This window comes from Saimiri boliviensis, chromosome 1 (assembly GCF_048565385.1).
Source record: "Saimiri boliviensis isolate mSaiBol1 chromosome 1, mSaiBol1.pri, whole genome shotgun sequence".
NCBI lineage: Eukaryota > Metazoa > Chordata > Mammalia > Primates > Cebidae > Saimiri > Saimiri boliviensis.
This window is the reverse complement of record NC_133449.1, coordinates 230,992,206-231,011,472: the sequence shown is the minus strand read 5'-3', so window position 1 is coordinate 231,011,472 and position 19,267 is coordinate 230,992,206. Positions and strand designations below refer to the sequence as shown.

The window sequence follows — 19,267 nt, the reverse complement described above, 5'->3', positions numbered from 1 at the left end:
TCGTGAAGCACCTTGCAAAAGTCCTATATTTCAAAGCTAAAAAGAAAATCTTTGGCCGGGTGTGGTGGCTCACACCTGTAATTCAAGCACTTTGGAGGCCAAGGCGGGCAGATCACCTGAGGTCGGGAGTTCAAGACCAGCCTGACCAACACGGTGAAACCCCGTCTTAAAAAAGAAAGAAAGAAAATCTTCAGAGCCAGCAGCTTTCTTAATGCAAACACAATGCAAGCACTTCCTTTAGACTGAAATAAGGCCAAAATGCCCACCAATTCCACTACTATTGAACACAACTGTAATGATGGCACTAATCAATATAATCAGACAAGAGAAATCAGAGTTCTAGGAATTGGAAAAGAGGAAGTAAAACATCTCTATTTACAGTAAATAAAGAATTCAGTAAAAAAAAAAAAGAATATAAAATTTATCATTCAAAAAAAGAAACAATAGCTTTCTTATATACCAATATAATGAGTTCAAAGACATAAATAATTGGAGCAATACTGATTTACCACGGCATTAAAAAAATAAGAATAACAAACAACTCTAAACAAACATCCCCACAGAGGGATAGTGCTAGCAATTCTGAAGGAACAGTTTAGATTCTGTGACTCAGCAAAAATGTAAATAGATTGTGGAAATGGGAGCCACGTTTCTTGTTTTCATTTTTGTTTTTCTTCTTTTTATTTTTTTGCAGAGATAGGGTTTCACTATGTTGCCCAGGCTGGTCTGCAACTCCTGGGCTCAAGCAATCCACCCACCTTGGCCTCCCAAAGTGCTAGGATTACAGGTATGAACCACAGTGCCTGGCCAGAGTCACATTTCTTAATGTTGAATAAAAAGTTACAAATATAAAAAGAGGCTAGAAAGAACTCTGTAATATACCGCCAGAACTATAAGTATAATAAAAACTTTGCTTTTTTTCTACAGACAGAAAAAGAAATATGTATTCTTAATTTTTTACAAAATGAACATATATAACACGTTAGGGAAAATGAGTGCCTCATAAAGGACAGGCCACCAAAGCCCCCAAAGGATCTACCTACGAACACTGAGCATGAAACCATTGCAGGAGGGTGGGGGAGACATTAAAAATAATACTACACACTTAATTACTATTACCAAGAATGTAACAAGTTAATTCAATAGTCATTCAACAAATTTTAAATACCTATGATGAACAAGTATTCAATATTTTTTTCTTTGTAGTGTATTTTGCAAACAGACATTCCAATTTTATACAGATATTGTGTATTCTTTACACTTCTTTTTGAGTACTTATTTCTTATTTGGAATTTTTAATAACATGTGGTGTTAGGCACTGTGCTGAGGGTTTTATATATAATAGTTCTTTCCTTTAACACAGACAGCAAGTTTATAAATTAGACATTATAAACCCTACAAATCTGGAGACCAAAACTCGTAAAAAAATTAGCTGGGCATGGTGGCGCGTGCCTGTGATCCCAGCTACTCAGGAGGCTGAGGCAGGAGAATTGCCTGAACCCGGGAGGCGGAGGTTGCGGTGAGCCGAGATCGTGCCATTGCACTCCAGCCTGGGTAACGAGCGAAACTCCGCCTCAAAAAAGAAAAAAAAAAAAAAAAATTGGTACATATACTAAGTGGCAGATGCTCAGACATGAAGCCACTATTGTTTTTACCTATCCTGTCTGGGAAGACATGAACATATTATATAGAGAGAGTTCATTTCCAGGCCATCCAACAATTTCTCTTAGTCTATAATGTAGCAGAAATGATGGTAAACTACATTAAAATGAGAGGTCTGCTTCTTGTAGATCTTACTATTTTCCACAGTACTTAGCCAATCTCTTGTACTTATAATAGAAAAAAACTAAATATTTTTTAGTTATTAAAATCAAGCTAACCATAATATTAATAATATTGACTTCATATCTGGCAGATAGCATGGCTGTCATATAGAAAACAAAAAGGAATCAAATTTATTTTCTCTATCTTAATTTATAATCAATCTATATTTGGTTGCCTTCTACATTATACCAACTATGCACAGAAGAAATGTAATAATGACTTCTGGTACATTCCAGACTAACAAAAAATGTACTAAATGGTCTAGGAATGAAACTACAAATATAACCTCCATTTATAAGACTGTATTTTCAAAAATGTATAGTGAAAAAAATCATGAAAAGAATTAAAATGTTCACTAGAACATATTCACTTAATCTAAGAAAAACAATAAAGGAAAAATGAGGAACAAAAAAGACATGAAACATAGAAAAGCAAGTAAAATGACAGCTTAAAATCCAACAATATTAATAACAACAACATTAAGTCTGAATGGATTAAACATTCCAATTGAAAGCACATATTGCCAGACTGGATAAAAAGATAAGAGCCAACTATATGCTGTCTATGTAGACATACATTAGATGCAAAAATTCAAGAGGCAGAAAGTAAAAGGATGGAAAAAGATACATAATAGAAACATTAAGCACAAAAAAGCTAGAAAAGTAGTGTATAACAGATAAAACACACTTTAAAACAAAAAATGTTACTAGAGATAAAGAGGAACATTTTACAATGACAAAAGGGAGATTTTTTTTAAAATTATAAACATATATGCACCAAACATCCAAACTCCTAAATAGGTGAAGCAAACACTAACGCAATTAAACAGACTTCAATACCCTATTTTCAATAATGAATAGAACAAACAGGCATAAGATCAGTAAAGTAGATTTGAACACCAGCAAAAAACAGATGTCTGATAAAACAGATAACATAGAACACTCCACTCAACAACAGCAGAATACATATTCTATCTAATCAAATTTATATTGAACATTATCCAAGACAGATCAAATGCTAAGCCATAAACAAATAGCTACAGCTACATGGGGCTAGCGGCTGCTATATTAGATAGCTGCTATAGACAGTAAAAACTCCCTGATGATAGAATCCTAAAATGAGCTGGAATCTTTTCCTCAGTAGGTTTGAAACATATAAAGTGGGTACAAAAGCCCCATCTAAGATAGTACACTGGTAACTCACATCCCCACAGGTCACTTCTATTCCTTAATCTTACCATGTATGTCACTATATCCAAAAATATGGGTGTATGGATGGAGAAAGGGATACACAAACTCCTAAAACAGGACTCATTTTAGCCAATAAGATAATTCTTACCAGCCAATAAAAACAGCCTGTACATATGAAAATGTTTTAGTACTTTTTACAAAGCACATTTATACTACTAAAACACTCCCCCCACTCCCGATTTCTCAATATCTCTGCAATCCCTCTTAGTACTTCACCTTAAGATACTTATTTGTTCCCCGGCGATTCAGCCTTTTACAATCCTAATAAATCACTGCTTAAAATAAAAACTTCAACACAAAAACCAGTTAACCATTTAACCACAAGTTAAAGAAAAGACTTTTTTCCCAACTTGTCTTTTTTCAGACTCTGATGAAGAAACACCTAATAATCTAAAACTCCAAATGCAATCTTTCTCATTACATGAAAATTTTTGTTCTTCAAAAATAGGCCTGAGTGCCATTAATATTTATACGATTTTGAAATCAATAAAAATAATCATATAAAACATAAAATGGTAAATGATACTGTGTAAATAAAGCACATTTTTACTTCAATGACATAAAAATGCATCACTTACTGTGCTTTTATCTTTCAGAAGTTTTTCAATTACTTCAATTAACATTTCCTTCTGCTCTGGATCAAGGCTAAAAAATATAAAAAGAACTTATATTAATTTTTTCCCTTTAATTCTAGCTTTAAATGATGCTTACCATATTCAAGGATGCTGAGAAATTTTTAAAGAGGGAAAAGAGAGCAAGAATTATTATAAGTTAGAAATAAAGAAAAAACTAACTTAATATAAAATGGGATGGTTTTTCTCATGAATGTGCTCTAATCTTTCCCCCAATACTGCTTATATTAACTAAGCCAGATAGCAATGGTTTAGTTAAGAAAGTACTGAAAGAACGAGTTCACTTCTAAAAGAGTTGGAAAACTTCAAGAAAGTAACACTACGTAGATAAACCACAAACTCTTTTTTCAACTGGGAGGAAAAAATAACAAGCCAGCAGTCATTACTTTACTAGGAATACATATTTGCCAAAAACAAATATGGAGAATTTCCAAATAAGAATTTTATATCATATTAATTCACTGACAGAGACACGCGTTATAAAATCTGTCAACTAAAACTAAGAAAAATAAGTAACGAGATTAAAACATTTGATACAGAATACTAACAGATTATAAATTCAAGGCAAAAGAGGCAAACATTGAGGCCTGAACATACTGGAGCCCAGTGACAGAAGGACTTTTAAACCATTACAGTGAGCGTGGATCTTATCTCATAAGTTTAAGGAGAAAAGGTGAGTAAGAAGCATGATAAAACTTCGGCAGTTAACAGAGGAATATGAGATTTCACATTTTACAAACATATGCATTTATTATTAAACATTATAATTATCTCGACAAACTTTTTAATCATTTCAAATTTTAGCTTAAGTCTTCCTTCTCAAGACAGTATCCCACTACCAATCCCATCTCATTACATCTTCACTTTCTGGTAGCATAGTATGATAAGCTTTGGTCCCTGTCCTACCAAAGATATTGCTAGTGTGCCTTTGTATATACATATATATCAAGTGCTAATATCTTATTCAGTTATAGATTGCCTTTAATTATTTGGCATGTCTTTGATTTTCTTATTCAAATACGTGATGTGCTATTCATAATTAAGTGCCACATCCCCTACTGTTTTCATATATCTAAATACACATAGCATAATACTGTGAATACAACACCAGAAATAGAGGACAGTCTCAAAAACCTTGAGGAATAAATGGTAGCCAAAAATAATACCAAATTGTTGTAGAAAATTCTACATGGACAGTTAAATTTTCCACAGTGATCGGGGCATTGGATAATATTGCATAACATTTCTAAAATATATAGACAGGGCATAGCACTATATTTCAAAATCACTACACTTTAATTAGACAAGGAAGGGAGCAGCAGGAACAAAGATGGAAGAAGGGAAAACAAAATAGTGAGTTGAGAGGATCACACACTTCAGATTCTACCCTAAACAGAAAGAAAAATCTCAATTTTCTAATAATACAAGCATATATGTATACATGAGATACACTATATAAATGAGAATTCAAATTCTGATTATTTTTATGTTATAAAATCTATACATTATCACAGGCTCTAACAACCTCACAAATAAAACCTGCATGGGGTCTCTATAACCAAAACAAAATTAAAGATGTGCAAGGAATGTTTGCAGGGGGGAAAATACCATCATACAGTCATCGGATTTACTTAGTACAAGAACAGGCTAGTTAAAAGAGCTAATAAGCCTCTGTGGCCTATAATATTCCATGTAACATTAGAAATATTTGGTATATTGTTAACAATGCACCTACCTGTATAATTTTTGTATTGCATGGGCTGCATTCTTCCTAACATACGGTGATAAGTCAGCAGAAGCTTCCTTAATAGCAAGCATCATGATAGGTACAATAATTGGCACTCTAATACTTGAAAGAACTCTCAAAGCACTTGCACGAATTAGTTGGTTTGGGTCCTAAAAATAGTGCAAAAATATTCACCAGAATTTCAACTATACAATATTTCAAAGACATCTTTAAGGCATAGTTAATAGGTGCTTAAAGGGTGTAATATAACAATAGCAAAAGAAAGCTACTTAATTTAAGATGAACAACGAGTATATGAAAATGGGGAAAGACAGAAATAAATAAATGTTTATTTCTTTAACAATGTTTTAAAGAAAATAAAGTTACAATTCTAGTTGGTCATTTATTACTAAGTATTTGGATTTTTATGGTTTCATAATAATAAAATGCTGCAGGTCATCAATCTCATCTTTAAAAATGTCTTATAACCCCCTTTGCACACTTTCAATAACTAGTATAATGATAAACAGCTCTTTGAAGCATAAAAATAATTATATTAAATATAAACAAACATATAGAAGCTGCAACATATACAACAAGGTTCCAGTTGGTTATATAAACTATTTTCTAAGCGTATAGAGTGGGTATTATAGGAGGACTTTTAACTGTTTCAAGACACTACTGTGTTATTTAGTGGATTACTGCTCCACTTCTTTAAATGACACACTTTCAACTCTGTAGAAACCTTGTAGCTATTTGCCTACTCACTCCATTATTTACCTTCAGAGCCCGCTGAAAAGTGCTTATGGACAGGAGTGCAAGATCCTGCTGTTCTTCAGCATATCGAACCAGGTAAACATATACCAACTTCTTGATCTGTTAAAAAAAAAAAAAAAAATCATTTATTCCTAGCCAGAGTGAAAATTTAACACTCAGTATTTGCTATACCAAAATCCATGCTCAATTTTTCTCAAGTAAACAACTAAATCTGTTCACAACTTAGGATCACAAAATAAAAATAGTATTTTGCAGGATATTAAGTAGCAACAGAAAAAGCTTTTAAAGTAAGCATTTTAATAGTCCTATACACAATAGCAATAGCCTGTCAAAGTGTCCCTTCCTCTTGAAGGGAATAAAAAAAATCCCTGAACAGATCTCATGTAAGAATATTAACTACATTGTAAAAATATTTTCAAAAGGAAGGATAAAAATAAAATGAAGAAGCCAGGCATGATGTGCATGCTTGCAGTCCCAGCTACACAGAAGGCTGAGGCAGGAGGATAACTTGAGACTAGGAGTCAGAGGCCATCGGTGGCAACATAGTGAGACCTTATCTTTTTTAAAAATAATAATAAGAGAAAGAATTTGAGTCCAGGCCACTAACTATATGTTATGGGAACTTGTCTTCTCATCTGTCAAAAGAGCCCAGAGCTCCAACTCTGATTTTTATGGTAATACTCACATTTCAACATGTATTACATGGTATTTTCAGTCCAGTAAGAATATAATGTGTGACTATTAATACCAATTTAACATAATAAAAACTCAAAAAGATTGAATGCATGTTCTGCAAATGTTTTTTTGTTTGTTTGTTTGTTTGATTGTTTTGTTTTTTTTTCTGATTTTTTTCTGAGCCACGGTCTTGCTTTGTCGCACCAGCTGCAGTACAATAGCACAATCAGGGCTCACTGCAGCCTCAACCTCCTGGGCTCATGTCATCCTCCAACCTCAGTCTCTCCAGTAGCTGGAATTACAGGCATGCACCACCACACCCAGCTGTTTTCTTAATATTCTGTAGAGACTGGGTCTCCCTAGGTTGCCTCCCCAGGCTGCTCTTGAACTCCTCCTGGGCTTAACTGGTCCTCCCATCTCAACCTCCCAAAGTGCATGGGTTACAGGCATAAGCCACTGTACCCAGCCTTGGAAACAATTTTTAAAGGCAATTTCATCACTAAGTTTACAAGAAAATTATTAACAGAAAAAAATAAAACTAGAATTTGAGTTGAAATTCATCCACTGCTTCCTTCCAGCACCATTTATAGTCTGTATCTACCTTCTCAAATATCCTCACATCCCTGAATATCCTTCTAAGATGCCAGCACAGTATATACCTAAAAGTTATGTACTCAGCCAGGCATGGTGGCTCACATCTGTAATCCCAGCACTTTGGGAGGCCGAGGCAGGTGGATTGTCTGGGTCCAGGAGTTCAAGACCAGCCTGGGCAACATGATGAAACCCCATTTCTAGCAAAAATACAAAAAAAAAGAATTCACCAGCCATGGTGGTATGTCTCTATAGTCCTGGCTACTTGAGAGGCTAAGATGAGAAAATCACCTGAGCCTGGGAGGTCAAAGCTGCAATGAGCCAGGATTGTACCATTGAACTCCAGCCTGGGCAACTGGAGAGAGACTCTGTCTCAAAAATTTTAAAATTTTAAAATTTGTAAAATATAAAAGTTAAATACTCAACAAACATAGGAAATGAGGGGAAAAAAGTTGGAGACAGCTGGAATTGATGCTGGAAATATAAAAACAGTACTATGCTGGATCATATTTCGAGTCATATTAACCAATTTAGACTACTTTAGAGATAACTGTCATAACCTTCCTTCCTTGTAGCCTAATTTCTCTTGACACAACAGCTTTGAGTTCTTCTACCATCCTGTTTGCTCTTTCCTAAACACACTCCAGTTTTTTTCAGTGTGGCACTATAAACTACAAATAAAGTCTAAACAGAGCAAACTTGATATGAACTTGCTCCAGATGAGCTACTTCCATAGATATAATTAATTCTCAATTAAAACTACACACCTTTTCCAAATGTACTGCTGACCAACTCAAAATCAAACTGTCCTTAAGCAACTGTCGTCATGGAATTTTTAAAAATTTCCTTTAAATTAAAGGCAAAATTTCCCATTTATCTATATAAATTGTCAACAATTTAGATTCAATCCATCTTGTCACCTTGTTAAGATAATTTGGGACCATAATTTTATAATCCAACCTATTTCACAATTCATAAGTAGAAATAAATTAATGAGCAAACTTTGTACATCTTCTTCATTATAAAAATGTTAAACACAACCACTATAAGTTGATATCAATCCATTCATCTACACTATATGGACAGAGTTATAAATAAAATTTAAAAACTTTTTTCCAATTACTCTCCAATGTTGGTTGGCTCCACAAAACCTTAAAAACAAAATCTAAAGCTCTTAACCTAGTACTCAATACAGTTTACAATCTGTCCCAAACTTCCTTTCTAGTCAAACAGAAATAGTCCCCAAATATAACTTGCACTTTTTATCTAAATCTCCACTCAGGTTATTCCAAGTTATCCCACTTCCGCAAGTTCCACTTATTAAAATCTTCCACAAGAGCAAAAATTAAACAATAAAATGTCCTAATAGATGAACTATAAACAAATGACAGTACATACATCCAAAAAACACTATACCATTCAGCCACTATACAAAATTAAGTCAATCTGTAAGGCACTGAAAGTAAGTCCTTGTGGCCGGGTGCAGTAGCTCACAGCTGTAATTTCAGCACTTTGAAAGGCCAAAGCGGGTGAATCACCTGAGGTCAGGAGTTCAAGACCAGTGTGGCCAACATAGTAAAACCCTGTCTCTACTAAAAATGCAAAAAAATTAACCGGGAATATTGGCACATGCCTGTAATTCCAGCCACTCAGGAGGTTGAGGCAGGAGAATCGCTGGAACCCGGGAAGCAGAGGTTGCAGCGAGCTGAGATCATGCCACTGCACCCCAGCCTGGGTGAGAAAGAGAGAGAGACACCATCTCAAAAAAGAAAATATGTCCTTGTAAAAGCTTTTTTTTTTAAAAAAAAAAAAAAAAAAAAAAAAAGTCTTGCTCTGTCACCCAGGCTAGAGTGCAGTGGCATGATCTCGGGGCTCACTGCAACCTCCGCCTCCTGGGTACAAGTGATTCTCCTGTCTCAACCTCCTGAATAGCTAGGATTACAGGAGCACACCACCACACCTGGCTAACTTTTGTGTTTTTAGGAGAGACAGGGTTTCACCATGTTGGCCAGCTGGTCTTAAACTCCTGGCCTCAGGCGATCTGCCGGCCTGGGCCTCCCAAAGTGCTGAGATTATAGGTGTGAGCCACCGCACCTGGCCTAAAATTTTTTAAGGGTATAAAACAGTATGCATTGTATGATCTCACTTCTGTATTTAAAAACATAGATGCCTACATACTGTATTTTACGCAATCTAAGACCATCGATTGAAAAACACACCATTATGTCATGGACCACAAAGGAAAGAACAATAAAGAAACAAAAAACCCTGCCCAGCAGAATCACCACCAGTTAAGTTAAATCCCAATTGCGGTAACCTTAAAATAGCAAACAAATGTCTTAAAATGAACATAATATGGTAATAATAGCAAATCCCATATGTAGCATTAACTACATGTCAGATACTGTTCTAAATGTCTTACTTAATTCATTTTATCCTCACAACTCAATAAACAAGTATTTATTCTTACTTTACAGATAAGAAAACTGAAACACAGACAGGGTAAGTAACTTGACCAAAGTACAGTATCTATTAAATAGAAGAGCTAAGATTCAAGCCAAGTAAGCATAAAACTTAGACATCTATACAATGAAATGTTAACAGTGACTATCTCTGTGTGCTGATATTAACCAGTGACGCTCCTGCTTTACATCTTTCTATATTACCTTAAAAGGAATATTAATTACTTTGGGTTCAGACAAAACAATAAAGATATTCTCATGATAGGGGTGAATCTCATCTTTCCAGATGGCCTTCAAAACAAAATAATACTGCTTTCTGTGATTCTTATAATACTTTAAATTCTTTAATTATTAAAAAAAAATTCAAACTGGTAATGTTTTTAAGTTCCCACATTCCTTGGAAAGACAGCTTTTTCTGTACCTTGGCAACATGTGGCTGCCAGAACTGTTTTAAATCTGTTGAACAGAACAATAAAAACTCACCTGAATGAACACGTTTACTCAAGTCAACCAATCTGTGACAGCCTCTTGCTTATAAACGTTAGCCAGTCAGGAACAAATGGATTACCATACACCCACCTCTGAGTGCCAATCAATCAAGAGCAGTCTCACCCACATGACCACACATCTACAGATGATAGCAACCCACTTAGGACCCTTAAAGTCCATGAGTGCTCAAAGACTGCCCTTCCCAATAATCCACAATAACATCAGCAATCTCTATGCCCAGAGAAACTATGCCTAAAAAGCATAGTTGTCCCTTACTATAGTAAGCATGATCCCAGATCAGGAAAAATACTATAAATATAGTAAAATATTTATTAAAATACTATAAATATAGTAAGCAATAGTCTTATTTCAGATATCATCCTTCAAGACATACTGAAAAGTTCTAGCACTAGTACACTGAAGCCTCACATAGCCTTCATTTATATTCTCTCTCTCTCTCTCTCTCTCTGTCTCTCTCTCACTCTGTCTCTCTGTCTCTCTGTGTCTCTCTCGCGCGCTCTCTCTCTCTCTCTCTCTCTCTCTCTCTTTCTGCTTTTGAGACAGAGTCTCACTCTGTTGCCCAGTGGCACAATCTTGGCTCACTGCAGCCTCTGCCTCCTGGCTTCAAGCAATTTTTCTGCCTCAGCCTCCCAAGTAGCTGGGACCACAGGCACAAACCACCACGCCCAGCTAATTTTTGCATTTTTAATAGAGACAGTTTCACCATGTTGGCCAGGCTAGTCGTGAACTCCTGACCTGAAGTGATCCACTCACCTCAGCCTCCCAAAGTGCTGGGATTACTGGTGTGAGCCACCATACCCGGCTGCCTTCATCTATGCTTTTCCATTGCTAACATTATAATTATAAAATTCAGGAAATGTAACATCAGTGCAATCCTATTATCTACTAAATAATCCATATTTAGAATTTTTCAATAACATCCTATATTTATAGTATTTTTCCTGATCTGGGATCATGCATCATATTTAAGTTTTCATGTCTTATTTTAGTCTTCTTTCATACGGAGAAGTTCCTCAGCCTTTCTTTTCTAAAAGTATCTTTGTCTTCTGTCTAGTATTAAAATTAGTTAAGAAATACAGAACATAAAAGGAAAACTGCCTGTGACAGCTTTTGTTTTTAACCTCAATCTGCTATAACTTTCCAGCTAGAATTTACTGAGTACTTAAAATGTGTGAAGCCCTACATCTACATTATATTACTCATTTAATTCTCATATCTATCCTAAGCACAATTATTATCTCCATCTCAAAGATGAGGAAGGTAAGGCACAGAGGTTTATATAACTTGCCCAAGGTCAAGGAGCTAGCAAGTGGCAGAATCAAAATGCAAACAGGGGTATGTTCCTAACTACTACATGTTGTGGCCTCTGACAGCAGTCCACAGATATTTCTATTAAGGTACCCCTAACAAAAGAGGAGACAACTCTTCCCCGAAGAGCATCTGAAAACCTAGTATAAATTAAACCATTTAAGAATAAAATGTCCTTAATAGTAGCTCTTACCTTTTAAGGCAGGAAAAAATTTATATTTATAATATACACATTTATAAAAGAAGAATGTTTTAAATCACTGATTTTTTAACCCCTAATTGTACATCTTCTCATTTGAAAAGCACATCATTACAGTATTATTATTAAAAATCCAAAAAGAAATTGAAAACTGTAGTAAAGGGTAGTAATGACTTCATTCCATAGATCCCCATCTCTACTATCAATGCACTTTCCATCTGTATTCACAATTAGACTCTTTACACTTTCTTGGTTAAAACTGGTGCTTCTCAACCTTCAGAATTTTTCAAACACAAAATACACATATTTGTGAAACACTGTTCCTATAAATGATCACTTGGAACCAAGTGATGTTATATAAGAATATGAAAAATTGGTTCCAAAAATAGGTGATGCTAGTTTATAAGATGGAAACCGAATGATTTAAACTATACTTAATGTTTCAGATTATATTTAAGTGTGAATATAAGTTTTTAAAACTCTTAGATCACAGTTTTAGAAGTACTTCTGTAACTGTTTGAGGATATATGACTTTTTCCCCAACTAGATTTAAAGTTCCTAAGAATACAGCAGTTGTAGAAAGCAATTAACATTTGGTTGACTGATTAACAGCAGTCAATATATCAAATATATATCAATATATCAGCAGTTGGTTGACTAACAGCAGTTTCAATATATCAAATCAACATATAATATGTATATAAGTAAGTAAATTCTCCAATCTGCCTGGGAGTGAACATGAGGCTATATAGTACAACCATTCCTTATTTATCTATATATTGCAAAAACCTACTGTATTATCTGGCATATAGTAAAACCTCAACAATTGTCAGCTGGATCATATTCCAGCCCAACTGTAGACTAGAAAAAATTAAGACATTTCCCATTAGAGTGCTACATCTAGAATCTAACTTCCCACACCAGTGGATATAATTCACCAAACAGCAAAGTTGTCTAGAAAGACACCAACATAGTATGAAGAAAACATCAGGTATTAGAAAAACTGCCTCCAAAGCCTTTGTTTGTTTGGCTGTTTTTTGGTGTATGTCGGTGTGTGGGGATGTCTGGAGCGGGGGGAGGTGTGTACATCAGTGGGCACGTGTGTGTGTTTAAAGAAAGTCTATATTGCCCAGGCTGGCCTCAAACTCCTGAGCTCAAGAGATCCTCCTGCCTCAGCCTTCCTCATAATTGGGACTCTAGGTGCATACCAACACAGCTGGCTTGGTCTTTAAAATATTTTTTAAAAATATTCTTTCTCCTTACTAATTATATTCAGATCTCACTCTACAGTTCTCTGGAAAGTTTTGAAAAAGAATGGGCCCACTTCTCCCTCATCCCTTTGCAATTTATTTCTCAGCAACACCTTTATTCACCAAGTACAGCCAGCTTTTAAAACTGGATTATGAACTCCAGAATATATCACGGAGTTTATATTGGCAACACTGAAACATTCAGAACCACAGCTGAGCTAGCAGGCATTGCTATAATTACTCACCATTGGAGAAGGATTTCTGTGTCTGTTATGGCAAAAAGCATAACAATATTAAATCACAGAAGGTTGCAAAACACTAAATTTGTTCTACTTCTGTTATAAGAATAAATCAATACTGACCACAAGAGGCCTATGCACTGACTGGCTGCAGGTGTGCAAAGAAAGCCTACTTTCCCTGAAACCATTCTGTGACCAGAAATGGGAGTAGTTAAAGCTTCGTGACTACACCATTCTCTGATCGGTTACTTTCATTCAATGTTATAACACTCCTTGCTGTAAAGCTAATCACAGCAGAGCCCCTGTAGGCTGGAAGAACACAGACAGATCTGTTTAATTAGCTTATCAATACTAGTACATCAAACTTCATGAGTTATTGACTAAACCTTTGATTATTTTTGTACTATAACCACTGACTGTTTACTAGGTCACTTTTGGTATCATTTGACATTTAATGGTAGATGACGTACAGCTCACCTGTGTGACTAAAGCAACATGTACATGTAAAAATGAAATTTTGCACTTGAGTGAAAAAAATCAGTTTCTAAACATAAGTTTTAAGAAAGTTATGTCAGTTTTCCCAAAACATTAAAGGCTCAAGCATGTTTCAAAAAAATAAACAACGTATTTAAACAAAGTAAATCCAAAACAAATAGACCAATAATTATGTTTATACTGACATTTTTGTAACAGAACATTAGGCAGCATATCAGAATCTAACTGTAAAAGGAAATATGAACAAATGGAAAAGTTCTCCTACTGATAACTAGTTGAACAGCAAAATAGTTTTGAAGGAAAAATAATTAGTATGGAATTTTTTGTTTACAAGAAGAACTAGAAGTCCTGAGGGAACTAGCTAATTTACCACCAATTTCTAAGAACTTGGTCATTTCTACCCATATCTAAAACATTTTTTTTAAATGCCAATACCAGGTACCTCCCAAATGATAGCTAATACCAGACATTGATAAGGAGTAAACGATATCAAGAGAGAAAAGAGAGGAAGGAATCATCACACGGGAAAGACGGAACTGAATGGGCTAAGATGGGTTCTGACACCAAGCAACCTAGCTTTGGATTCTGACTGCCACACACTGGCTGTGTAACCTTGATCAGCTAATTTAACCTCTCTGCCATCTTGTACTCATATGTAAAACACAAGCAATGACAGAACCAGCCCTACAGGGTTATTTGTGAGGATAAAATGAGTGGATCTATATGAGGCACTAATAACCTAGGTCAGACAAGTTTTTTTGAATGTTAACAAGTATTCCTATCGCTACCGAGAGACTTTATTCCTGATAACACTAAGACAAGCTTCACCTATGCCTCATAATTTTTCTAAGTTAAATGTTGATTTTTTTCAGATATTTGGACTTTCTTATACCAGAGGACATAAAACTAATAAACATATCAAAGTAGAAGCTCAGACAGCATGGCCATAAAGTATCAAAGGGAGGATAGTTTAAAATTACCAATTCAGAATCATATATGATGAGCACATAAACAGTGTTTAATAAACATCTACTAAATTACCATGAGTAAAATTTATTTTACTCAAGAAATTTAAGATCTACATAGATTTCTTCCATTAATTGGTGCCCTAGAAAGAAAGTATGACTTATCAAGCCATTTAAATCCAATATTAATTTAAGCTAATCATAACCTGGCTACAAGAACACAAGTGTTTTGGTTTTGGTTTATCCAACTTAGTCTAATTGAGTTTATGATGACTACTTCATTTTTATAGAAAAATTCATCTATCTGAAATATAGAAGGTACTTCCTATCTAATAAAAAAAAAAAAAATTAAGGGCTGGGGACCGTGGCTCATGCCTATAATCCCAGCACTTCGGGAAGCCAAAGCAGGAGTATCACTTGAGGCCAAGAGTCCAGCACCAGCCTGGGCAACATGAAGACTCTGTCTCTACAAAATATTTTTTAAATTAGCTAAATGTACTGGCATGCACCTATAGTTCCAGCTACTCAGAAGGCAGAGTCAGGAGGATCACTTGAGCCCACAGTGTGTTGCATTCATGGTATTACAGCCCCACCCCTCCCCCTCAAAAAAAAGCAAGAAGCATACTTTAAAACAGTAAATCTTTTTTAAAAGTAGGTTTAGGCTAAACACAGTGGCTCACACCTATAATCCCAGCACTCTGGGAGGCCAAGGTAGGCAGATCACTTGAGCTCAGGAGTTCCAGATTAGTCTGGGCAACATGACAAAACCCTAGCTCTACTAAAAATACAAAAAAAGAAATTAGATGGGCGTGGTGACAGAAGCCTGTAATCCCAGTTGCTCAGGAAGCTCAGGCAGGAGAATTGCTTGAACCAGGGAGGCAGAGGTTGTAGTGAGCCAAGATCCAGCCACTGCACTCCAACCTGGGTGACAGAGTGAGACCTTGTATCAAAAAAAAAAAAAAAAAAAAAAAAAAGAAGTAGCAGGTTTAAAGCACGTATCCTTAAAATTCTATAATCCAGTCATGCATTATTTATCAGTGTTATGAGAAATGCACCGGTGGGCAATTTCATTGTGCAAACACCTTGGAGTGCACTTACACAAACCTACATGGTGCAGCCTACTACATACCTAGGATATATAATACAGACCAGGGGTCTACACACATAGGTGTATGTTGTAGCTCAGGGGTTGGAACCAGGCCAAACAGCAGGCGGTAAGCAAGCAGGCACACAAGCAAGCAGGCACACAAGTGGCTGTTCTTAACAGCCACTCCTCATTGCTTGCATAACCCCCTGAGCTCTGCCTGCTGTCGGATCAGCAGCATTAGATTCTCATGAGTGTGAGCCCTATTGTGAACTGCTCATGTGTGGGATCTAGGTTGCACAGTCCTTATGAGAATCTAATGCCTGATGATCTGTCACTGTCTCCCATCACACCCCAGATGGAACCCTCTAACTGTAGGAAAACAAGCTCAGGGCTCCCACTGATTCTATATTATGCTGAGTTATAGAATTATTTCATTACATAGTACAATGTAATAATAATAGAAGTAAAGTACACAATAAATGTAATTTTTGAATCATCCTGAAGCCATCCTCCCCAGCCAGGGTCCAGGGAAAAATTGTCTTCCATAATACTGGTCCCTGATGCCAAAAGGTTGGGGACTACTGATACAGCCTATTGCTCCTAGGCTGTAAATCTGTACAGCATGTTACTGTATTCTGAATACTGTGGGCAACTATAACACAATGGTAGGTATTTGTGTATCTAAATATATCTAAACATAGAAAAACTACAGTAAAAATGCAGTATTACAACCATATGGGACCACTGCCGTAAATGCCAACAAATGCAAGTTGGAAAAAAAACAAAAAAACTAAAATGAAACTTTAAAATGCTTCTAGTTAACCCAAAGAAGAAACAGGAAGAATGGAAGATAAAAATAAAAGAGACAAAAGAAAAGAAGAAAAATAGTAGACTCAAATCTAAGCAGGTCAATAATTATATTAAGTGTTAGCAAAATAGACACTCCAATTAAAAGGCAGAGATTGACACACAAGATGTAGGGAAATCTGCAACTACATGCTGTCAACAATGAATGCACACTAGATATAGACAAACAAACTGAAAGCAAATGAACAAAAATGATAAAAAAAATAAAATAAAAAGAAATGAGAGGGATGGAGTGGCAATACTAACAACAAATCAAATATGCTTCAAGACAAAACATATTAACAAAATTAAAGGGCTTTCTTTTTTTAGAATAAAAGGGTCAATTCATCAGGAAAACCCAAAAAGAGTTATGCCTCATAGGAATACTTGTAAAAATAAACAAAAAATAACTAAATCAATGGGAAAAATAAAACATTCCAGAATTAGCCCAGGCACAATGGTCCATGCCTCTAATCCCAGCACTTGGGAGGCCGAGGTTGGCCGACTGCTTGAGTCCAGGAGTTCGAAACCAGCCTAGACAACATGGTGAAACCCTGTCTCTGCTAAAAATATGAAAATTAGTTGGGTGTGGTCACATGCATCTGTAATCCCAGCTACTCGGGAGGCTGAGGAAGGAGGAACACCTAAACCCAAGAGGACAAGGCTACAGTGAGCCACAATGATGCCACTGTACTCCAGCCTGGGAGAGAGAGAGAAAACTGGTCTAAAAAAAATGGTTGGTTACCCCTATAATCCTAGCACTTTGGGAAGCCAAGGCAGGTGGGATTGCTCAGGAGTTCGAAACCAGCCTGGGCCACGTGGCAAAACCCCACCTCTACAAAAAAAATGTAAAAAACTAGCCAGGGGCCAGGTACGGTGGCTCACACCGGTAATCCCAGCACTTCGGGAGACTGAGGTGGGTTGATCACGAGGTCAGGAGTTTGAGACCAGTCTGGCCAACACAGTGAAACTCCATCTCTACAAATACAAAAAAATTAGCTGGGTATGGTAGTATGCACCTGTAATCTTAGCTACTCAGGAGACTGAGGCAGGAGAACTGAGCGAACCTGGGAGGTGGAGGTTGCAGTCAGTCAAGATCACTGCACTCCAGCCTGGACGACACTGCGAAACTCCATCTCAAAACAAACAAACAAAAACTAGCCAGGCATGGTTGTATGCACCTGTAGTTCCAGCTACTTATGGGGCTCAGCTGGGAGAATGGCTTGAGTCCAGGAGGTTGAGGCTGTAGTGAGCCAAGATCGTGCCACTATACTCCAGCCTGGGTGACAAAGTGAGACCCTGTCTCAAAAAAAAAAAAAATTCAGAATCATGATTTGGAGATTTAAAATCTCTCTCTCACCAACTGGTAGAACAACTGAACAAACAGTTGCTAAAACACTTTAAAAATGTACACAATACTATCAATCACATTTAATTAAGTAATATTGAAAGAACATTACCTCCAAAATGTTTTCTTTCTTTCTCTGGTTGGTTTTGCTGGCAAGAATACTTTGAATATTTAAATTCATCACACAAAATAGAAACAACTTCACTAGCAAAAAAAATGACCATACTATACACAGAAAATAAAATCATAACTACAAAAAATAGCAAAGCCTCTGAAATCACACACCCATTCTCCTTACACTCTCATACTCCATGCACAGATGCTTTTGCACTTTCTCTCTCTCTGTCATCATAACCATGTTCCCTGGATTAGAATGTTTCTGTTATTTGTTAATGAGCTTGGTCATCTGCCAGTAAAATGGCAAACAAACAGTAGCAGTAACACATTTTTAATTTTATGGTGGGGTAAAGGCTTTAAAGCTTTAATTGAGAAAAATTTATCAATTAATGAGGCTTTTTCAATTAATTTATCAATTAATCAGTGTGGGGGGAAGAATGTAACCTTAGACTGTATCAGTCTAGCTTACACAAAACAGTATTTTACCAGGACATGTTCATTCAATAAATCCACATATATGTACTGAGTGCTTTGTACATGTCATGAGTAGTCTGAGAAACTTGGGAAATATTCTTGGGCTCAGTCCTAGAAATCCCAAAAAGCCCCAAATCATCAAGGTCTGGATAAACCTGACTAGGTCTTTTTCACTGGGCATATGCTATCTTAAAATTAAATCCCTAGAACAAAATTTAAACTAAACGGGCCTCTAGGAACAGGTGAAAACTTGGCAACTTACCATCGTTCACTCAGGTGAATCAATCTGTTTTGCTTTTCATATTCTCTTCCAAAAATCCAAAGCTAGGATTGTGTCTACTTTTAATTCTACCTACATTTAAAATTAAGGACATTTTAATCATAACAAAAATCTACTGATAACTTAAGTATCTTATGTTGCACTTCAAAGTCACTGAAAAGTGTATGGTCCCATGAAAACAAAAGGAATCATACAAATTATAGATCAAAACA

The 19,267-nt window shown here is 35.9% G+C and overlaps 1 protein-coding gene across 8 annotated transcripts in view; it reads right to left on the bottom strand.

The window, feature by feature from the left end:
- Positions 1-19,267, bottom strand: part of AP3B1 (adaptor related protein complex 3 subunit beta 1) — a 279,241-nt gene that overhangs the window by 203,510 nt on the left and 56,464 nt on the right. For 7 of the 8 annotated variants that reach the window (XM_074384448.1, XM_074384437.1, XM_003920819.2 and 4 more), the window contains exons 4-6: positions 6,213-6,308; positions 5,442-5,602; positions 3,653-3,719 (exon numbers count right to left, since the gene is read on the bottom strand). In XM_074384448.1, coding sequence (XP_074240549.1) covers positions 3,653-3,719; positions 5,442-5,602; positions 6,213-6,308 — 324 coding nt within the window. Of the gene's footprint in view, positions 1-3,652; positions 3,720-5,441; positions 5,603-6,212; positions 6,309-18,017; positions 19,247-19,267 lie in introns of those variants that run through there. The other variant, XM_074384461.1, reaches the window with a different exon arrangement.